Genomic DNA, 22,990 nt, shown 5'->3' with positions numbered 1-22,990 from the left:
CCCGCTCCACTGCAGCTAACTCCCCCCAAGGAGCCCCCCCCGCGGAAGCTAACCCCCCCCCCCTCCACAGCAGCTAACCCCGCCTGGGGAGCCCGCCCCAGCTCTCCTCCGCTGAGCATGCCGGCGCTACTCTAATTCTCCTCCCCGCCCAGGCTTGCGGCGCCGATTGGAGGAGAATTAGAGCGGGGGCTGTGTGCTCAGCAGAGGAGGCAGGGTGGAGGTGATCTGGGGCGGGGAGCGGTTCCCCTGTGCGCCCCCCCCCGTTACTACAGGCGGCCCTCCCCGCGCCCCCCCGCCCCAGCTCTCCTCCACTTTATCTCCTCGCTTGAGTGGGCTTTTAGGCACCCTCAACCACTAGGCGCCCTAGGCAGCCGCCTAGTTTGCCTAAGTGGTTGCACGGGCCCTGGTTCCCGGGGCCAATGGGAGCTGCGGAGCCGACGCTTGGGGCGGGGGCACCACTTGGAGCTTCCCTGATCGCCCACGCACCTAGGGACCGCAGGGACATGCTGGCCACTTCCGGAGAGCTGCGTGGAGCCAGGGCGGGTAGGGAGCCTGCCGTAGCCTTGCTGTGCTGCCAACCAGACTTTTAATGGCTTGGTCAGCAGTGCTGACCGGAGCTGCCTGGGTCCCATTTCGACCGGGCGTTCCGCACCATGCTCCCAATGGCTAACGGGAAGAGTGGAAAGCTCCACCCTCGCAGTGGCTGGGAGAAAGCAAAGGCCACGGCCACCCTCTTTCCCAGAGATTGAAAGCTGAGAAAGTTTAGGGCTCTTTCCCTTGGGCAGGAACAATCCCAGACAGCCCTTATCTCTGCAGGCATGTTGAATAAGTTAAACTGTAAACCTGCTTCCCCCTTTCAGACTAGCTTTTCCTCCCCCGGCCCCTCCAATGGGACATCTGCAGGATCAGTTACAGTTACATGTGACGTAGCACAGGTCGCTGCCACCCCATGAACCTGTGCCCAGCCCATGCTGCTCAGCCCAGCCCCACTGCAGTTGTGACACCTCGGGAAGATAGGTGCATTATTTCTTGTTTGTGCTGTTGGCACCATATTGGCCCCAGGATATGACAGAGATGAGGCGGAGGAGGTGATCTCTTTTATTGGACCAGTTTCTGTGGGTGAGAGAGACAAGCTTTTTGAGCCACGCTCAGCTCTTCTCCAGGTGTGGAGAGTGGTGTCCTACAACAAGGGTACGTCTATACTTACCTCCGGGTCCGGCGGTAAGCAATCGATCTTCTGGGATCGCCTAATTGCATCTTGTCTAGACGTCCCAGAAGTGCTCACTGTCGACGCCGGTACTCCTGCTCGGCGAGAGGAGTACGTGGAGTCGACGGGGGAGCCTGCCTGCCGCGTGTGGACCCGTGGTAAGTTCGAACTGAGATAGTTCGACTTCAGCTACGTGAATAACATAGCTGAAGTTGCGTATCTTAGTTCGAAGTGGGGGTTTAATGTGGACCAGCCCCAAGTGTGAAGCCATTATGAGCCACAGTCTGTCCCACCTTCAGGGCCGGCTCCAGGCACCAGCATTCCAAGCAGGTGCTTGGGGCGGCAATCTGCAAGGGGCGGCAGTCTGTGTGTTTTTTGCCGCCCTGAGCAGCGCGCTGAATTGCTGCTGTGGACGGCGGGGGCAGTCGGTGTGCCGTTAGGGCGGCACACGCATTTCCACGGCGGTGGCAGTTTGGCAGCAGCTTCTATGTTCAGCTGCCAGCAGCGGCAATTCGGCGGTTTCTGTCTTCCGGCTGAAGACAGAAGCTGCCGCCGAATTGCCGCCGCGGCGGAAATGCGTGTGCCGCCCTAACAGCACACAGACTGCCCCCGCCAACTGCGGCGGCAATTCAGCACGCTGCTTGGGGCGGCAAAAACAGTAGAGCTGGCCCTGCCCACCTTGGTTTCCTTCCCCAGGCCTGAGGATACAGCTCTGTGATGCTTGACAGCTTGTCCCTTCCCCCACCACCAGAGACTGGTCCAATAAACCTTCTCTCTCGGTCAGTACTTATTCTGCCTACCAGCTGGCTCCTTGCCTCCACAGGAGGGTTGCAAAGGAACCAGGCAGGAAGGATAAAACAATAGCTCAGGGCCATACATCCCTCTCAAATGGACCAGCTCTGCAGAGAGGGTGGTTAGGATGGGTGGTTTGCAACCTTTGCCAAGGACTACATCGATGAAGCTACTTGATTCTCAGTGGGAAACATCCTTGCCAACAGGGGCCCTGCAGCCTTGAGCCGGCACCAGGGCTGCGCGGCCAGCGCTGAGGAGAGAGAGCTGTTAATGGTGCCACTGGCAGACGGAGGGGGCACTGGTTGGCTCGGCTGGGAGTTGATAGACACAGAGTCCAGGGGCCGCAAGGCTGACCCAGAGATTTACGGACGGAGAACCAGGCGCTGCAGGGGTAACTTGGTGCCCAGAGAGAACAGGGCTGGAGGGGGATGCCCAGTACAGGGAAGGCACTAGACAAATGGGTCTCTGTTGTTTTTAAACCTACCTTGCTAAGCTCTGATCACCTTTTGGGCAAATAAATCACACTGGGTTTTGGATTCTGTCATGACTGCAAACTTCCTGAGTGCAGGCCCCTGGGAGAGCAGGCAGGCAGGGTCCAGGCCTGGCTGGAGCTGCTTGGAGTTGCAGGTGGTGCCCTGGGAGTTGGCACCCTGAGAGCCAGTGGGTGAGTAGCTGGGTGGCAGGAACCCGCCCCAAAGAGAAGTAGAGCCATGGCTGGGTGAGAGCGTTCGGGGACTGCAGTCCCCCTGCTTGGCGCTCACCGCCGAGTCTCACAGCGGAGAACTTAGCAGACACCAGTTCCATCGCTGGCCACAGCCAGGGATGGGGATGAATTGGATTGAAATTTCCCCTATTTGCAGGACCTGCTCTGCAAACCCACAATGCAAGAGACACTGCGCCACCTTGTGGCCTTGCTGTGCCGCTGCACAGCACACGGGATCCAAACCCCCTTGCTTGGGAAACTCCTGATTAATGCTGTGATATTAATCACTCAGGGCTGGTCCCCACTTAGTCCGGACTTCGGACTAAGGTATGCAAATTCAGCTACGTTAATAACGTAGCTGAATTCGAAGTACCTTAGTCCGAACTTACCGCGGTCCAGACGCGGCCGGAAGTCTCCCCCCGTCGACGCCACGTACTCCTCTCAGCGAGCTGGAGTACTGGCGCCGACTGTGAGCACTTCCGGGATCGATCCGGGATCGATTTATCGCGTCTTAACCAGACGCGATAAATCGATCCCAGAACATCGATGGCGTGCCGCCGGACCAGCCGGTAAGTGAAGACTAGGCCTCAGTGGTGCAAGCTCCTCTGGAACTTGGTGGGCAGGGCTGGGAGGGACCAGGGAAGGGCAGCGAGGATGATCAGGGCCTGGAAAAAACCCTGGAGAGAGATTGAAAGGCTGGGCTTGTTACCCTAGAGAGGAGACCAAGGAAAGGGATGTGATAAAAGTATATCAAATAATCGGTGGGACCCAGAAGGAAGGTCAGGGTGTCTGTTCTCCCTGTCTCTTCACACCACAACAAGGGGACATTTAAGAGCTCTGAAAGGTGGGAAATTCTGAACTAATGGTTCTTCACACAGTGGGTAGTTAGCCTGTGGGACTCACTGCCACAGGATTTTGTTGCCGCCAAAAACAGCACGAGTCAAAGCCAGATTGGGCATTTATATGGAGACCAAGCCTAGCCAGAATGAGTGTGACGGGGCACCCTCTGCTCCCGTCTTCTTGGCTTCACACGCAAGCTGCTCAGGGACCTTCCTTCTGTAGCTCCCAGTGTCTGGTTTGTTTCCAGTGCTTCACCTCCTGACCTTTTCCGTACTTCTGTAGCCAGGCTGTTTCTGGAGCCATTAGGTGTAACTACCCCTTTTCCCAAAGCATGGGGGTGGGAAGCTGTCTCTCCACACTGCTAGCTCCCTTTATCCGGCCCAGCTAGCCTTTCCCTTTGGGCGTCCTTCCTGTGCTCTGGGCTGGTGTGGGGTTGGGGCCAGAGGGAAGCCCTGGGCTGGTTTCGCTTGGCATGGCGCTGGAGGCAGGGAAGATGGCTCTCTCGGCAGAACAAGGAGCTCCCGGTGTCACTCACTTCCCCTGGCCCCGAATCACCCGGCTGCCAGGGAAGAGAAATCAGCCGCTGGCAGTGTGAGGGGAGCGACTGAGTGCCACCATGGCCAGCCACGGGGAAAGGGCGAGCAGCCATGGAGCCCATTCCCCCAGCTGAGTCTGTGCTCCACTGTTCCAAACCCCCTCAGCATCCCTGCAGGAGCCAGCAAAGGGCTCAGCCTGGCACAGCCATGCCCTGGTGGGGAGGGACTCAGATCCAGGGCCCCCAGCCTGGGAGGCCAGGCCCCTCTGCCCTCCTTCGTACCAGTCCCAAGCCAGCCTCCCACACCCACCGCCTGGTATCAGCGCCTGCCCGAGGGGCAGGGCAGTGGGGATCCGCCCTTCAGGGAATGTAGCTGACACGCTGTGATGAACACCCCAGCCTGTCGGGTTCGCTGAAGGACTCCCAGATACTCCAGTGTCACTGCACTGAGCTGGTTGGGAGGGAAACCAAGGCAAAGTTTATTCACAAAGAGCAGAGATGTGAATGATACCAAGCCGGGACAGATGCGCCGGGGCTGGTCACCACCAAACCAAACCCCACCCACTTTCTGGTGACGAAAACGTCATTGAAGCCAGTTACTCTTTGCTGAACCTGTTTTCTTACTCACATCAAGGTACCGGCATCTCCAGCCCTGCAGACAAGGGGACCCGACTTTCACAGGCTCGCAGGGTGCTGCATCCTGTGGTCTCTCGGTGCCGGATGCTTTTTGCTTCTGCTTGTATTTCCCAAACCTCGCTGTTCTGTCCCAGAGGCAAGCTGACCCACGGCTCTTCCATCCCCTCATGTTCATATGGATACGGGCTTCCATTGCTTTGACTCCATACTGCTCCGGTTCACTGGAGACAGGTTGACAGCCGCCTTTTTGGGGGCCAACTTTAAAGCAGCCCACCAGCAAGCGACTGTAATTCTGCACATGGTGTTAACACATTTCACAAGGACATTCATCCCCGGTGCATCACCAGCTTTCACAAAAGCCCTGCCTCACTCCTCTCCTACTACACCCCTACTGGATACAATTGGCTGATTCCATTGGTGATTCTTTGGGGTTCCAGCCCTCTGTTCTCCCCTGGGATGGCTGTGTGACATTGCACTCCATATGTTTTATGGAAATATGCTTATGAGTGTGAATATGATGTAAGTGGAGTATGCTTTCTGCAAAAGGTCTCTTGTAAGGTATCATAACAAAGATTATAATCTACTGAATATATTCCTCCTATTTGTATGCATGTATCATTCTTGTATCTGAAGCTAGAAATATGAAGTATAACTCTGAGGTCCTATTGTAATTATGCAAAGTGTGGGCCATTAATGGTGGTTTAGAATCTTGATGACTCCCCTTGACTAGGGCAATTAGTTGTAAATGGTTTATTTACCTGCAAGCCTTCCTGGATACGTGTGGGCCAACCCAGGAAGAATGGAGACTAGGGGGGTCTTACAGTGACATGTGACCTTGTCACATGATACAGGAATCCATCTTAATCCTTGTACTTTTCCATTGATGAGGCGGTGGTGGGGAAAAGCACAGACAAAAGATTACCGCCTTATACCAAAGCTCTAAAAGGGGGTGGAGAAGGACAAAAGGGGCTGCCAGTCATGAGAAAACCCCTGCTTACCACCTGAGATGCCTGCTGGATCTAACAAAGACTGTACCAGGGGAAAGGATTGGGCCCAGACTAGGAAGGAGTCTAGTCTGTGAGAGAAGCTTATTGGAGCATCTCCGAGGGTGAGATTTACCTGTATTCAGTTTCTTAATGTATTAGGCTTAGACTTGCGTGTTTTGTTTTATTTTGCTTTGTGACTTACTTTGTTTTGGCTGTTCTTACTTGAAACCATTTAAATCCGACTTTGTATACTTAATAAAATCACTTTTGTTTATTAATAAACCCAGAGTAAGTGATTAATTACTTGTGGAGCAAACAGCTGTGCATATCTCTCTATCAGTGCTATAGAGTATGGACAATTTACAAATTTACTCTGTATAAGCTTTATACAGAGTAAAGCGGATTTATTTGGGGGTTGGATTCCATTGGGAGCTGAGTGCTGGAGGTAGGAAACATGCTGAGCTGTTTTTAGTTAAAGTCTGCAGCTTTTGGGGCGTGGCCCAAACCCTGGGTCTGTGCTGCAGCAGGCTTGCGTGTCTGGCTCAACAAGGCAGGGTGCTGGACTCCCAAGCTGGCAGGGAAAACGGGCTCAGAGGTAATTTCAGCACATCAGGCGACAGTCCCAAGCGGATCTCTGTGACCGAACCCATCACAGGCTGGGCCCTGATCGTCAGCCCCCCCAATCCCTATCCCTGGAGGTGCTGCTCCCCTGGGCGGTGGAGGGCAGGGCAGACGTTGGCGCTGGAAGATGGATCCACTCTGTCCCAGGGCCATGTTCTAGGGCATGGGAGGAGGGGGGATGGCTGCAGGGACTCAGGCAACCAGCCCTCTCCTGCAAACAGCAGGCTGGTGGGAGTGTCGTGTCCCTTGTTCCTGCATGGCCCCACAGCCACCCCAGGGGGGAGCACTGGGAGATGGCATCTGATGCCCCTAGGCTGGCTCCGTTCCCTGCGGCTTATCAGCAATGCTGCTGTGAGAAAGCCGGCAGCCCAAGGGGCTGGGGGTTAGATCCAGCTGGCTGGGGAGCATGGCCCACGGCCAGCCACACAGCAGGATGGGGGGCTATGGCAGATGCTGCAACTCTGCTGGTACGACCGCCTAGCACTGAGCAGATGCCCACGGAGGGGCTGGAAAATGTCTGAGAGCGAAGGCTTCACTGTCCTGGAAATACGCTGAGCAGAGCCTGGCTCAGCCCACCAGGGCAGAGCCTGCATGGATCCCACGGGGGTGGGGCCGGTGGGGGGGCTGGACGGTTCCCAGGCTGTACTGACACATGGCCAGAGCCTGCCAGGATCTCATGGCGAGTGGGCGGGTGGTGCCCAGGGTTTTACCAAAGCTATTATTTGGTTTTAACTGATTTTCATCTGAATTTTGGACTGCTCAAGTACATGGAAATAACGATTAGGTTAAGAAAATCCAACCCATCCCACTAGCAGACGCCTCTCTGCTAATAGTAAGTTAGTCGCAGTGTGAATGTGAGGCTGTCTGTTAAAGGAAGGCAACAGTGTGAAGGACAGACAGTCAGACACACTCACCTGTGCATGTATAGCTGATGTACAGCTCACGACATAAACCACTGCATGGAAGGGCTGTCACTTCACCACTCGGACTAGGCTCGATTTTGCCCTCTTTCTCCATCCCCCCAAGCTACCCCAGGATTAACCCTGATATTTACCCAGAAAACTAGGAAGTGGATTTGTTTGCCCTGATTTCCACCCGTTTGCAGTGTTTGGAACACACACTGATACAGTCCCAGGAACTGTTCAACCAAATAAAGATGGGAACTGAAGGGCTTTGCCCAGAGGCTGGTCCGGCCCCAGCAGATAAGTAGCCAGGACGGCTCCCTGAATGCCAGCGCTGCAGCCAGCCCCGGAAGCTGGCACGGCACCCGCCAGCCCCGCCCTCCAGCCGGCAGCAGAAGCATTAGTTGTGGGGGGTTGGCTGGGCTCCCGGGCACCAGGACCTCACCTGGGGGGGGCTGCCTTGCTCCAGATAGGTTGGCTTTGCCTGTGGCGCCTGGGCCGCAGGGGGAGCATGTCTGAGCCCTTAGGCCAGGCCCTGGGCCAGCAGGTGGGAAGCTGCAGGCTGTTGCCATTCGCCCCAGGCTGCGGGCGAGGTGGGCTGGCACTCAGAACAGGCCTGTGGCACTGAGGGGCGTGACGAGGAGCGGGGTCTCTGTGGGCCCGAGGATTGGGGCTGTGTCGGACGTGGTTTCCTCGGCTTCGCTCTCCGCCTCATCTGGGCTCTCACTGATAGAAGGGATGATCCTCACCAGCTTCTCCTGGAAGTGAACCTGCTTGCCTGGGGCCAGGGTGGGCGGGGCTGGGGCGGGCTCGGCCGGCCAGCCAGTGCCCTTGTCCTTGCTGCCTTTCAGAATGCTCTTCATGTGGCCGAGCAGGGAGGCGTGCTGCTCTGGGCGCCCGCCGGGGAAGGTGAAGGTCTGCTCGGTGTCGCCACAGCCCGTGGAGATGGCAGCCGTGGCACAGGGGTCCACATACTGCTCCAGTGGCCCCCGCGCCTCCCGGCGTGCCAGGCTCTTCTTCCGCTTGCTCAGCAGGAAGTAGGCCAAGCCGGTCAGCACCAGCATGGAGCCTGGGAAAAGGCACCGGAGAGGAGACGAGACATGGCAAAGAGCTGGGGAGGGGTCGCCAGGAAAACCAGGCCATGGCCCCTCCCTTCCATCACAGCCGAGCTGTGGCCCCCTTCCTGCCACCCCTGTCCCATCACAGCCGGGCCATGGCCCCCTGCTTGGCACCCCTGTTCCATCACAGCCGAGCCATGGCCCCCTGCCTGGCACCCCTGTTCCATCACAGCCGAGCCATGGCCCCCAGCCTGCCACCCCGTCCCATCACAGCCGGGCCATGGCCCCCAGCCTGGCACCCCTGTTCCATCACAGCCGAGCCATGGCCCCCAGCCTGGCACCCCTGTTCCATCACAGCTGGGCCATGGCCCCCAGCCTGGTACCCCTGTCCCATCACTGCCAGGCCATGGCCCCCTTCCTGGCACCCGTGTCCCATCACAGCTGGGTCATGGCCCCCAGCCTAGCACTCCTGTCCCATCACAACCGGGCCATGCCATCCCAGCCTGGCACCCACTACCATACCCCATTCCCCTGCCGCCCATGCTGTCCGTGGCCCCAGCGCGCTCCTCACCGGGGATGGTGACATGCCAGACCAGGACGGGATGCAGGAAGCAGGCTACCGAGAGCAGCACGTAACCCAGGAATTTCTGGAAGCTCGCTGGCTGGGTGGTTTGCTTCCAGAAGGCATGTGTCAGGGAGCCTGGCTGGTAGCTGGGGAGAAAGGGGCAGGCGTAGGCTTGGGCAGGAGAACCGGTCACCAGCACCAGAGGCACATGGCTGGCAGGGCTGGGTCTAAATGCCTCTCTGGTGCCCACTGGCCCCAGAGCTCAGAGCACCAGGCCAGGCCTGGACATGGGGATGGCTAAAGCTTGAGTGGCCCATGGAGTGCAGGGGGCACAGGGCTGAGTGCCAAGCATTCTCACCCATTCCCCCAGCCCGGGGACACACCCAAGGGTGCCAAGGCCCTGAGGAAGAGGAAGTGTGAGTGACACATGCAGGCCCTGGGGGCAGCAGCCTGGCCAGCAAGCAGGGTTTGGTGCGGCCAGCAGGGGGCAGACTCCCCTGGAGGTGAGTCTGCAGCCCCACCTGGTCAGCCCTGTACCACCAGCTGGGCGTGGGTGAGGGACAAGCGGGAGCAGGGGAAGGAGCGTGGGCAGGATGCTTGGAGGTGTGGGTGGGACATATGGGAGGGTGCATGAGGGGTGCGTGGGCACGGCTCACAAGGGGTGCATGGGTGTGGGATACCCAGAGGGCATGGGCAGGACACACAGAGGTGGGGATGTGAGGTGGGTGGAGTCTACAGGGGACATGGGTGGGGGGCATGGGCAGGGTGCACGAGGACATAGATGTGGGGTAGGCGGGGTGCACAGGGGGCATGGGCAGGGCACATGGGGTTTGGGCATGGGGTGAGCAGAGGGCATGGACAGGGTGCAAGGTGTATGGGGTGGGCGGAGTATATAGGGGTATGGGCAGGCACACAGGGTGTGGGCATGGGCAGGACATGCAGGGAGTGGGCAGGGAGTACTCACGTGATACACATGCCCAGGAGCAGGCTGACAAAGAAGGAGACTTCGCAGATGGAAACCGCTGCCCCTGAGAAACTGAAGTGGAGGACCATGAGGGCCAGGCCTGGCCACAGCCATGGGGGTGGCGGGGCCAGCGTGGGGCTCAAGGGCGCTACCTAGTGCCGGCCAACGGGGCTCCAAAGCCCCAGCTCCCCCTGCCCAGCCATTGCACAGGGGAGGTCACAGCGTGCTGCGGCCCCTGGCCAGATCCACTGGGGCAGGCAGCGCTGCGTGGAGCTTGCAGGGCTGAGCTGCCCCATGGCTCACAGGGTCCCAGACTCCTACATTGCGAGGCCAGGAGAGGGCCACTCGGCCTGACATCTCCCGACAGCAGAGCCACTCCCCTTGGTAACCCAGCGATACTCACAGCAGGTAGACAGCCAGGCTCTGGAACTGCCCGCGCTGCAGGGTCTCCACTCCCACTCCAACCAGCACTGCAGAGAGAAGGCAGCACTGGAGTCATGGCAACGCCCACCCCATCACTGCCCTGCCTACTCTTCACGTGGCCCTTGGCTGGGTGTGGGTGGGGAGAGAAGGCAGAGTGTCCAGTGGTTAGAGCAGAGGACTGGAGCCAAAAGGGCTGGGGTCTGTCCTTGGCTCTGCCACAGACCTTCGGCCAATCACTGAACCACTCCATGCCTCAGTTTCCCTAATGGGCTAGTGCTGCTGCTCCCCCCACTTTGCGTATGGTTTTGGGACTCCCTGGGGTTCAATGAGCATTGGAGTCTCCATGGCACCCTTCACTGGGAACAGCCAGGTGATCCAGTTCCTCCTGTATAATAGTCCAGTCCTCTTCTGTATTGATGGTGCATCCCAGCTTTGTGCCATCATGGCAAAGGACCACCAGCCCTGGAAATACTGTCTCGCTGTTGGCCCTTCCCCAGCTGTGTGCATGCACCCCGCGGTGTAGGGGGTCGGATTGTCACCCTGGCTGGGGCTACCATCCCCTGCCCCCAGTGGTCCAAGGGGTTGCAGGAGGGGGTATGGGTTCCAGCTTGAGGTGTGGGCTCTGGGATGGGGCCAGGAATGAGGGGTTGGGGTGCAGGAGGGGGGTCCGGGCTGGGGGGTGGAGCCGAGGGGTTCAGAGTATGGGAGGGGGCTCTGGGCTGAGGCAGGAGGTTGGGGGGTGGGAGTGCTCCGGCTGGGGGTGTGGGCTCTGGGGTGGAACCAGGGATGAAGGATTTGGGGTACAGGAGGAGGGTCTGGGCTGGGATTGAGGGGTTTGGAGGGCGGGAGGCGGATCAGGGCTGGGGCAGGGGGTTGGGGTGCGGTAGAGGGTCAGGGGAGCTGCAGATCCAGTGCTTGGCGCGCGGACAACGCGTGGAGCCCCCCGGCTGCCCCTATACGTAGGAGCCGGAGTGGGGACATGCCACTGCTTCCGGGAGCCACGCGGAGCGAGGGAGCCTGGCTTAGCCCAGCTGCACCGCCAACCGGACTTTTAACGGCCCAGTCAGCGGCACTGACCAGAGCTGCCAGGGTCCCTTTTCGACCGGACCTTCCGATCGAAAACTGGACACCTGGCAACCCTACTGTGAGGGTGCGCCCGGGGGCGGGGCAGGGCGAAGGGAGGCCTCAGCTGCTGTGGGCTGGCCATGAGGCTTGTGAGTGAGTTGACCCATCTCGGGCCCTTCACGTGCCTTGAGCTCCAGGCATCAGCATGCCTAGCACCCGACGCAGGGCCAGGCCCGAGTGTGGCTCTGGGGCCAGAGTTGGAGTTTGCAGCTGGGCCTGTCTCTGCACTGGGCAAATCTGGGGTGGCGCATCCCAGCCTGGGGATAGGCTGCCCCATGGCCTAGCCAGCAGCCCAGTCCCATGCACCGTTCAGCCTACAACACTCAAGCAGCGCAGGGGGCAGGCCTAAGTAGCCACCTTGGCCTCTGAACTTGGCTTTCACCCCCGCAGGCGCCCCTTCAAGCTGCCAGCGCTGCCAGTGTCCCATGGTGGCTGCAGCCGCTCCTGCCCTGCAGGGTTTGCTACCATACCGGGAGACAGGGTTTGAGAAACCCAAGGTGCCTCCTGCCGCAGGCCTTTCAGGCCGCATTGGCCTGTGGACAGACCTGGGGCAGGGGGTGACGGGGCACAGCAACCCTCCCATTCTCCACCAGGGCAGTGCCACCAACACTCACTGCTCCTGCGCAAGCAGCCCCCAGCCTGGGCTGCGCCCTAGGGGACTGTCTGTGGGTGGAGGCCAGAGGGCTGGACAAGCTGCACAGGCAGCCAGCCCCGAGCCTTTGGGGAAGCCTGCAGGTACGAGGGCCCTGGTGCTATACCAGGGCCAGATAGACTCAGCCAGGCTGGGCATGGCGAAGGGCACCAGGCTGCCTGCCCCTTGGGGATGGGCTGGCACAAGTGCCCTGGTGCTGAGCCCGAGTGGGAAAGCTTTGTGGGAAATGGGCTGTAGCCACAGGGCCCCATGCAAACCCATGATCCCATGGCAGGCCCCAGAGGAGTCTTCTGTGTGCATGTGTGTGTGTGTGTGTGATGGGGGTAGTACATTAGTGAGATCTCTCTGTGTGACTGTGTTTAAGCGGGAGCGGCCAGCCACAACCACCTAACACATGTTTGCAAATCATTGCAGCAGGCAGTGCCGCGGGTGCTGGCTGTGTGGAGCAGGACTGGTGCTTTCCTTGGCGGTGTGTGTGCAGTGCCTGGCACGATGGGTATCTCCAGACACTGCTATAGCACACACTAGCCATTTGCAATGACCTGCCCCAGGTGTGACAGTGCTTGGTTCCTGTCCACACAGCCAGGTTAGCAGCCTCCTTCGCAGCTCAACCAAAGTGGCAACAAATATCGGTGTCTGGCTCTGATCCCAGCCAGCCATGGCCTTTCGGGACTCACAGAGGGAGCAGGCTCCCCAGGGACAAGCCCTTCCCCAAGGCTGATCTGCCACCCAGGAGCGGAGGGCGAAGCCGGGCACTGTGGGGCTGCAGGCCAGGGGAGGAGCTGGCTCACAGGTGCCCGGATGCTGGCTGGTCAGTGCCCTGTGCTGCGGCTGCATGGGAGGCAGAGCGGTTTGTTTGCCTTCCCACGGTGCCTGCCAGGACGTTGTCACAGAGCTGTGCCAGGCAGCAGGCAGCTGGCAGCTGCATGGCTTTGAGCCAACACCTCTTGCAGGGGGACCGTCCTATTGCTGATGCTGCCCGGGTTTGGCCGAAGCCGCCCGGCTCCCTGGGGCAGGGTGAGCCGGGCAGGAGGCAGATGCCTGCTCTGCTGCTGCCTAAGCTGCTGGGATTGCTGATTCAGGAGCCACGTGCGTCCTGGATGACAAAGTGATGGCCCCAAGCCCAGCATCCACAGAGCGGGACTCGTCTGACCATCCGTGTGTCACGGGCCCTGGGCTGAGCCCGCCACTTGGGTTTGACTGAGCACAAAGTCTGAAGGCCGGCTTTGGCTCCAGCTGGGGAATGTGGATCCTGCAGTTTGGCCCAGGGCCCATCTCTACCTGATGCACACGGGCACACTCGCAGCATCCGGCCAGGAGCCCCTTCCCTGCTAATCTCCTTGGGCTCTACCCCGCACAGACCGGGACCTGCTGTCCCCTTTTTCTCCCCACTCCCCTGGCGGGGTCTCTCCCTCCCTCAGCACACATGGCTAGAGGGGGATAAACATTTTCCACTCATGGGGGCAGGGGGTAAAGCCAAGACCCACTGACTTGATCCTACTAGGTAAACACTGACAGCCTCAGAAGATCCCACCCTCAGTCTTTATCCAGCTCCCTGTAGCCTCCTCGCCTTCCTGGCCCTAACCACCCAGCCAGCCTTCTTGGCCTCCTTCCCTGCCGTACTGTGCTTGTCCTTACTGGAAGGGCCATCCCACTGGCCTCAGCCTCCTGCCCCTACCAAGCCCTGCCCTGGCTACCTTGGGGTGGCGGATCAGTAGCGGCAGGGGAAAGCATGCCAACCATGCCAGCTATGTTAATAGAGGCTGTAGCCATGGCGATAATGCCACTTACTAAACAACAGAAAAGCACAAAGACGGGCAGGCGGCTTAGCAGCCTGGAATGAGCTTTCGCTCTGTGCTACATGGCGCGGCCCCTCGGCCAACACAGCCAGGCAGGGGATTATGCACTAAGGTGGATTAAGGGTCTGAGCGCATTGAGACCCTTCCTTAGCTTGCAACTGGGCCCTGGAAGCTGCACTCCCGGGAAAGCTCCAGCCTGCCTCGTTAACCCCTGAAGGGAAGGGCAGGATGGGTGTGTTCGTTGGATGGTGAATGGGGTGGAGGTGGGGGGGGGACTGCAAGGGGCTCTGATTCTCACAAAGGCTAGTGTGTGATGTGAAAACAGAAGTGTCTCCCAAGCCTGTGACATAACTCCGTAGGTGTGTAATGCACAACACAACCACATACTGTGTGGGTCTGAGCTTAGTCAATGAGCTTTGCACTGAGAGCACAGCTAGGTTCCAGATACAAACATGGCTAGAACCTAAATCCTCCTGCTCCAAAATCACACACCCCTTCCACTCCATCTAAAGGAGAATTATTGTCAGCAGTCTAGGGACTAAGACACACAGGTGTTCAGTTCTGGATTCCTTCCTGAAGAGGGCAGCAGTGCACACAAGCCAGTTATACTTCCAAATGGAGGAAAGGGGAAATTGTTAATAACGAATATAAATCAGAAGTTAGGAATTGTAGAAAACTGATATGGGCAGCAAAGGGACACAAGAAGAAATCAATGGCCAGCACAGTTAAGGATAATAAGAAGGAGTTAAAAAAAAATATTAGGAACAAAAAGAACCCTGACAATGGTGTTGGTCCACCGCTAGATGGAAATCATAGAATTATCAGTAATAATTCAGAAAAAGCAGAAATGTTCAATAAATATTTCTCTTCTGTATTTGAGAAAGAACAGATGAAACTGTCTTATCACATGGTGAGGATAACCCTCTTTCCATGTCACTAGTATCTATGGAGGATGTTAAACAGAAACTACGGAAGTTAGATATTTTAAATCAGCAAATCCAGATAATTAACATCCAAGAGTTTTAAAAGTGCTGGCTGAGGCGCTTGCTGGACCGTTAATGTTGATTTTCAATAGCACTGGGGAAGTTCCCAGAAGACGTGAAGAAAACGAATGTGCCAATTTTTGAAAAGGATAAGTGGGATGACCTGGGTAATTCTAGGCCTGTCAGCCTGACATCAGTCCCAGGCAAAATAATGGAATGGCTGATACGGCACTCAATTAATAAAGAATTAAAGGAGGGTAATGTAATTAATGTCAATCAACACGGGTTTATGGAAAATAGATCCTGTCAAACTAACTTGATATCTTTTTTTGATGAAATTACAAGTTTGGTTAATAACGGTAATAGTGTTGACATAATATACATAGACTTCTGAAAGGCATTTGACTTGGTACCGCGTGGCATTTTGAACATATAGAGCAATATAAAATTAACAGGGCACACGTTACATGGATTAAAAACTGGCTAACTGATAGGTCTCATGATGTGACCGTAAACAGGGTATCATCATGGAGTGGGTGTGTTTCCAGTGTGGTCCCACAGAGATCAGTTCTTGGCCCTTCGCTATTTAACATTTTTATCAATGACCTGGAAGAAAACAAAATCATCACTGACAAAGTTTGCAGATAACTCAAAATTGGGGGAGTGGTAAATAATGATGAGGACACGTCACTGATACAGAGCTATCTGGATGGCTTGGTAAATTGGGTGGAAACAACAATATATGTTTTAATACAGCTAAATGCAAACGTGTAAACCTGGGAACAAAGAATGCAGGCCTTACTTACAGGCTGGGGGGCTCTATGCTGGGAATCAGTGACTCTGACAAAGATCGGGGGCCATGATAGATAATCAGCTGAACATGAGTTCCCAGTGTGATGCTGTGTCCAAAAGGGCTAATGTGATCCTCAGATCCATAAACAGGGGATTCTCAGGAAGTAGAGAGGTTATGTTACCTCTGTCTCTGGAACTGGTGTGACTACTGCTGGAATCCTGTGCCCAGTTCTGGTGCCCACAGTTCAAGAAGGATGTTGATAAATTGGAGAGGATTCAGAGAAGAACCATGAGAATGATTAAAGTCTTAGAAAACCTGCGTTATAGTGATAAACTGAGCTATCTGAGTCTATTTAGCTTAAGTATCAGAGGGGTAGCCATGTTAGTCTGGATCTGTAAAAAGCAATAGAGAGTCCTGTGGCACCTTTAAGACTAACAGATGTATTGGAGCATGATAACGACTTAGTTCAATCAGGGAGGGTGAGGTGCTCTGCTAGCAGTTGAAGTGTGAACACCAAGGGAGGAGAAACTGCTTCTGTAGTTGGATAGCCATTCACAGTCTTTGTTTAATCCTGAGCTGATGGTGTCAAATTTGCAAATGAACTGAAGCTCAGCAGTTTCTCTTTGGAGTCTGGTCCTGAAGTTTTTTTGCTGCAGGATGGCTACCTTTACATCTGCTGTTGTGTGGCCAGGGAGGTTGAAGTGTTCTCCTACAGGTTTTTGTATATTGCCATTCCTGATATCTGACTTGTGTCCATTTATCCTTTTACGTAGTGACTGTCCAGTTTGGCCAATGTACATAGCAGAGGGGTATTGCTGGCACATGATGGCATATATCACATTGGTGGACGTGCAGGTAAATGAACCGGTGATGTTGTAGCTGATCTGGTTAGGTCCTGTGATGGTGTTGCTGGTGTAGATATGTGGGCAGAGTTGGCATCGAGGTTTGTTGCACGGATTGGTTCCTGAGTTAGAGTTGTTATGGTGCGGTGTGTGGTTGCTGGTGAGAATATGCTTAAGGTTGGCGGGTTGTCTGTGTGCAAGGGCTGGCCTGCCTCCCAAGGCCTGTGAAAGCGAGTGATCTACAACCCATCCATTGTCCAGGATGGGTTGTAGATCACTGATGATGCGTTGGAGAGATTTAAACTCAGGACTGTAGGTGATGGCCAGTGGAGTTCTGTTGGTTTCCTTCTTGGGCTTGTCTTGTAGCAGGAGGCTTCTGGGTACACGTCTGGCTCTGTTGATTTGTTTCCTTATTTCCTTGTGCAAATATCATAGTTTTGAGAATGCTTGGTGAAGATCTTGTAGGTGTTGGTCTCTGTCTGAGGGGTTGGAGCAGATACAGTTGTACCTCAGCGCTTGGCTGTAGATGATGGATCGTATGGTCTGTCCGGGGTGGAAGCTGGAGGCATGAAGGTAGGCATAGCGGTCAATGGGTTTTTGGTATAGGGTGGTGTTAACATGACCATCATTTATTTGTACTGTGGTATCTAGGAAGTGGTACTCCAATACATCTGTTAGTCTTAAAGGTGCCACAGGACTCTCTGTTGCTTATTTAGCTTAACAAAGAGAAGGCTAAGGGGTGAGTTAATTACAGTCTATCAGTACCTACATGGGGAACATATATTTAATAAATCTTCTATCTAGCAGACAAAGCTGGAACACCATCCAGTGGCTGGAAGTTAAAGCTAGGCAAATTCAGACTGGAAATAAGGCATCAGTTTTTAGAGAGGGAGAGCAATTAACCATTGAACAATTGACCATGGGTGGTGGTGGATTCTCCATCACTGGCAATTTTAAAATCAGGATTGGATATTTTTCTACAAGCTCAGCTCTAGGCATTATTGTGGGGACATTTTCAGGCCTGTGTGACACAGGAGCTCAGATGAGATGATCACTGCCGACAGGAGGAGGAAGTGTGGACATGCAAAACTGATTTAATTACTGCGACATAACTTAGGTCGACTTAATTGTGTGGTGTAGACTGTCACCTCCCCCAGCTCCTGGTCCATTGTTCTCCTGCAGACCCACGCTGAGGTCACCTTCCGCCTGCCGGAGCGTCCCCCTCAGTAGGGGTCAGTTCTTCAATCCTTGGGGTTACCACTGTCTTTCCAAAGCCTAGGTTCCAGGCAGTCCTTAACGACCTATCTCACGCAAACCCCTCCTGGCTGCTGCTCCGCCCCACAAGCAGCTTTTTAACCCTTCTGCACCCACAGGGCAGCAATCCCTAGCCAAGTCAGTCCCTGCCATGCACCTCATAGCACAGAAAATTCCCGCTGCCTCGCCTCAAGGTCCTGTGGGTTCACGTCTGCTCTGCCAGGCTGGGGCTTTACTTGGGATCTCAGGGGTGCCATGCTCACACCACGAGGGCGGGCAGGGGATGAGGCTGGAGTTTCACAGCAAAGCCCTATCTCTGTATAAACCCACAGGCGGGTCCTCGCACAGCAGGGCGTTTGAGTGGGTTTCCAGGTGCCCCAGACCCAGATCGGCCCATGTGCTAGTGGAGCCAGAGCTTACTTTGTGAGTGCACATTTGTGGTTCTACATGGCGCTGAGATGGAGGACGACCGTGCCCGAAAAGCCAACGCAGAGGCTCTGTCTGGTGACTGCAGGGGGCAGGATGCTTGGTGGCTTGGGCGGGAGGTATTGAGCCTGGAAGAGCTGTTCCCAGTAGCATCCTGCCCCGCTTTGGGCAGACTGTCCCAGGAGTGTCACTGGTCAGTAACTCACCCTCTGGGGCTTGCCTGTGGGGGGATTCGTGGCGGCACAGGCTGAACTCCTGACCCCACAGCAAAACTCCCAGAGACTGACTCAGTGGGGACAGTAGTCCAGATGGCTGACGTGGCGACATTGACAAAATCTGTCACGAGGAAGGGCAGCCGTCCAAATGGTCACAGCCACCAAGACACAGCTGGGTGTATGCCCCCCCCAACAAGTGCTGGTTCACAGGCGTGGGTTTACAGTGACCCCTGCTGGTGGGAGCACAGCGGGGCATGCAATGCAAATGGGCTCTTTGCTTGGGGATCTTTGGCAATGCCTGGTATCATCTGTGGTTTCCGACCCTATGGACTCAGGCACATCTGTTGCACCCATTTCATCTCAGCTCTGAGTCACGAGCTCTGGGTACTGGAGAATCCCCTCCGGACGGCTAACGTGCTCACCATAGACCATCACCGTGGGAACTGAAGACACTGGCTTGACTCCAGAGCAGGTCAGGAGCGCCATTGGCTATTCCGATGCCTTTGTACAACGTGTCAGGTCCTAGGCCAGTTCCTGGAAGACTGTATCGTAACTGGCATGAGCTGGCCCGCTGATCAGCTGCCCCAGCCGAACTGTCGCGGAGTGAACTCCCGTCCTGCTCCTTAGAGGCGGTCTCTCCGGCTCGGAGCTGGGGAGCTGCCCTGCTGGCTCTGTGAATGGTACAAGACTTCTGTCTCTGTGCTGTCCTCTGGCCCCTTGCATCAATACTGACATTCTGGGAATCTAGGCACAAAGCTCAGGGGTTTGCTGCCCTGGGGCTCTGCAGGCCCCGGATGATCATCACTACAAATGCAGGCAGAATTGAGCACGGGGGAATTCGAAGCCAGTCAGCAGGCCATGCTTGGGAGCAGGACTGGTCATCTTCTTCTGGATTCAATCTTTCCTCCGGCAAGTGAATGGTGCAGGATTGCCGCCTGATTTCTGCTCCTATCCTGCTGATTCACAAGTGTGGGCTGAACAGTTTGGACAAAGGATCATCAGCCTGTGTGGGCTGTTTGCTTGGGCTATTTGCTGTCTGTGATTGAGCCATGCCTAAGGCGCAGTCACAAAATTATGAATTAAACAGTTTAAACAGGAGAATTTGGAACAACTAACAATGCTTCTCCCAATACAGATTTTCAGCAGGAGTCACCTGTGCTAAAATCTGTGAAACTTTTGGGTTTTCCAACCATTCCCACCAATCATGGGGCTGCCTGATCACTGACCATCAACAAACAACACAACTTCACCAATCACGGGGCTGCCTGACCACTGACCACCAACAAACCACATGACTCCATCAATCATGGGACTGACTGACCACTGACCAACAACAAACCACACAGCCCCACCAATTACGGAGCTGCCTGATCACTGACCACCAACAAACCACATGGCTCTATCAATCATGGGACTGCCTGATCACTGACCAACCACTAACAACATGGTTTCACCAATCACGGGGCTGCCTGATCAGTGACTATCATGGCTCCACCAATCATGGGGAGCCAGCGCACTCAGAGCTTGGGGGCGGGGGAATATTTTATTTATTTGCCTCTCCAACTGGCTCTATTGAGGGCCAATCTATGGAATCACCCAACACTGCCCAAACTCTATGAGTGAGGCTGATCCATTAGCCTCTTCCTTTGGCAAGTCTCTTCGGATGGCTCTGAGCTCTGAGGTCTCTTTTCCCTGGGGTCTCCATTTCCCAACATTTTTAGCGTTAAAATAAGGGATGCAAAACCACCTGTATCTAATTGGGCAGGGAACACGATACTGAGCCGGCTGCTCCCTCCAGCGACAGCCTCAGACAACATAGGGAGAAATGGAACATGGAGACCCCTCGCTCCTTTCTGGGGAAGGCAGGTGACACTGGGCAGAGCCCAGAGCGGAGAGAGGGAAATGTACAGGGCTCTGTAGCGCAGTCCAAGGCAGTTTCCACATTGTGGGGGTGCTGACTTTCACTAACTTCCAGAGGAGCTAGAGAAGACAGCTCAAGATACTGCAGATTTTAAAACTTTATTAAGATGATGTTAAAAAAACAAAACTGTGAAAAGGGTTTGAGCATAGAAGTTTCTGGTTATCAGGGAATAACATACAGATTATCGAGGGTGCAAAGTTTGGCTTAAGATCAGGTGGCATGAGGAATACATAATCTGCAATATCCCCAATTGGGGGGTTAAAGGTTGATGGGTCAAAGTACAGACATTGAGATATGAGGGTATGAAGTTCATAGAGTGGTTGTGTTCGGGTGTGGAGTATAATGAGTGGATATGATGATGAGGATGGATTGACCCTCATTTGGAGAGAGCGAGATTACACTCCAGGAAGACATCTCAATTTTGTAAGCTACTTATGATTTCAGCTTTTTATGCTCCGTTGGCACATGGCACTGGGGTAGGGGTGTCCCCTGGGCAAGCATCCACTATTATCACTGGAGCGTTAGGGGAGAGTGTGAGCCTCACTCTGCGTGTGTGATCGAGGTCTGCATAGCTGCGATCCAGCTCGTCTCCTGCACAGGCTCACCCCGCCAGTCCTATCTGCCAGTTTGTAAGAGCCCCAGAGGGGAGAATCTCTCCAGTCTGCTTGCCCTGCAGCCTTGCCCTTTCTATAGGTGCCTGGCCAGCGCAGTTAGCTGAGGGGAGTACATTCCACAGTGCTCTACCTGTCCGTCCATGCGTTCAGCCCCGGGATTGTGCTCGGCTTAGCTGAGCTGACCTCTTTGTCTCTTGCCCCCTGTTGCCCCAGGGCTGAGTGAGGTGTCTCCCAAAGCCTACTGCTGCTCACCTGGGAAATGCTGAGAGACACGGGTTTGCAATGCCCTACTCCAGCACACTAGCATCTGGAATGAAGCAGGATCTGCCAACAGGACCCACTCACCGGCTCTAGTGAGATTCTGCACAGCTACATCTCCCAGCCAAGAATTACAGAAGCAATCACCTTCAGCACTCAGTAGTAGGTGTCATTGTCCCTGCTTTATAGATGGGGAAACTGAGACACAGAATGATTAAGTGACTTTCCCAAGGCCCCAGCAAATTGATGCCAGTGCCATGAATAGAATTTGTTGCTCCCGCCCCGACCCTCTGCATTCGACTCTCCACCCCCCCCCTCCCACCAATGCAGCAATTTTTACCTGCAAATGGCTATTCTACACCATTGGGGTTTGCAGGGGGAGATTTTCTGCACATTCTGCCATGGAGAAGCCAGCTCAAATAGTCCCTTTTCAGCTCTCACCTAGTATGTCACCCACGGCGAAACGCAACCTCCTCCAACCAAAATTTGGTCCTTCAGCCTCGGCTAGCCCAGGGAGTTTATGATGTTTGCATTGCAAGGAAAGAGCAAACAGCTCCCTGAATCTGCTCTCTGACAGCTTAGCAGGAAGGCAGAGGAGCAATGCTGCAGCAGCATCTCCACCAGCGCTGGGGCTCCTCTCTCCATCCTGCTTGGGACAGGACAGCTTCCCCCCTGGCTTTGCTCAGGATTTGGAGACCCCCCTCAGCCCCTTCCACTGAGCATGAGGACCTTCCCTCCATGGATCCAGGTTACTCTGCTGCCCCAGCCCATACCATGGGGAACTAACCTTCCTTCCCAGCAGCAGTCCCCGTGGCCCCCAGCTTCCAAGCTTTGCTGAGCCCCATCCAGCAGTCCCACCTGCCAGAGGACGCACCGACTGACACTTAGCGATGGGGAGTAACAACACCTCACGCTTGGTTTCCTAGGCCCCAAGGCTCATCATCCCCAACGAGCAGATGGAAGAAGGGAGGGTGGCACAATCAGAGGCAGGAATAGAACCCAGGCATCCGGATGCCCATGCACTGCCTGTTTCTTTGCTTCAGTTGTTGACTCCCCTGAGCATGAAGGGCAATGCTGTCTCTTACCCGCTGCCGTGGAGATGCCCAGCAGTCGGCAGGTGTATTCCAGTGCAGTCCAAAAGGCCCTGTGCTTCATGGCTCCGGGAGACGAAAGCCTTCGAGCCGCCGGCTGGAATTCCTTCCCCAGCCTACATGCCTCCCTGGCCAGCTCCGTCTGCCACCCCACCCGACCTTCCCAAGGCACAGGCCCCGCCTGGGTCAGGTGCTGGCAGTGGAACAAGCTGCCACCACAGGGAACCGGTCGGCGCTGCCCGCTCCAGCTCCCCGAGGGGCTGGGAAGTGCTGGCCTTCTCCTGGCTGTTTGTTTGTTTCCTGCATTGTTTGGAGGGCTGCGATTAATGATTGCCCAGGGGAGCGGCCCCGGAGCCGGTGGGACAGGCAGCAGGGGGCACTGGGCCTTTCCTCCTCCTCTGGCTGGGGCAGAGCAATCTGATTAAATGCCACAGAAAGGCCTTAAAGCACCGCAGCTCTGGCAGCTCAGATTAACCACTTGGCAGGAGGGGGAGGGAAGAGGGGGTGCATAGGGATTTGGTCTCCGCTCGACAGCAGCCTGTTGCTGGCAGTTCCTCAGGGATTGAAGGCATCCCGCAGACCCAAACCCCACCCGCTCCGTGCTGACAGGCCGCTGGCCGAGGATTTCCCTGGGCACCGAGCACCCAGCTGGGAACGCCCGGGGGAGCACCCAGCACCACTCAGGATGGAGAAGCATGTGCAGGGTCAGGGCAGGCACTCAAATCTATTTGGATTGTCTTGGATCTGCAGAGCCAGCCGGGCCGCGGGGCAGGGAAATGGAGTGT

General features: G+C 55.8%; 1 protein-coding gene across 1 annotated transcript; it reads right to left on the bottom strand.

Moving 5' to 3' along the window:
* Window positions 1–6,307: 6,307 nt before the first annotated feature.
* TMEM72 (transmembrane protein 72) lies at window positions 6,308–22,502 on the bottom strand. The gene is made up of 5 exons (XM_034776571.1): window positions 22,200–22,502; window positions 10,213–10,279; window positions 9,810–9,881; window positions 8,852–8,991; window positions 6,308–8,291 (listed from the first exon to the last, which is right to left on the bottom strand). Exons 1-5 carry the CDS (start codon window positions 22,267–22,269, stop codon window positions 7,828–7,830), a joined length of 813 nt encoding a protein of 270 aa, XP_034632462.1. The 5' UTR covers window positions 22,270–22,502; the 3' UTR covers window positions 6,308–7,827.
* Between the last annotated feature and the right edge of the window lie 488 nt (window positions 22,503–22,990).

The sequence above is a fragment of the Trachemys scripta genome, chromosome 7 (genome assembly GCF_013100865.1).
Source record: "Trachemys scripta elegans isolate TJP31775 chromosome 7, CAS_Tse_1.0, whole genome shotgun sequence".
Classification (NCBI taxonomy): Eukaryota; Metazoa; Chordata; order Testudines; family Emydidae; genus Trachemys; species Trachemys scripta.
Note: the sequence above shows the minus strand (reverse complement) of the source record. Positions and strands in the feature narration are given on the sequence as shown.

What these genes read in the sequence shown, in the direction of transcription:
- TMEM72 (XM_034776571.1), bottom strand. Translation starts at nt 22,269, where the DNA reads ATGAAGCACAGGGCCTTTTGGACTGCACTGGAATACACCTGCCGACTG. An exon ending in GGGCATCTCCACGGCAGCGG is followed by an intron (nt 10,280 to 22,199) that starts GTAAGAGACAGC and finishes TTCTCTCTGCAG; the next exon opens with TGCTGGTTGGAGTGGGAGTG. An exon ending in CTCCTGGGCATGTGTATCAC is followed by an intron (nt 8,992 to 9,809) that starts GTGAGTACTCCC and finishes CTTTCTCCCCAG; the next exon opens with CTACCAGCCAGGCTCCCTGA.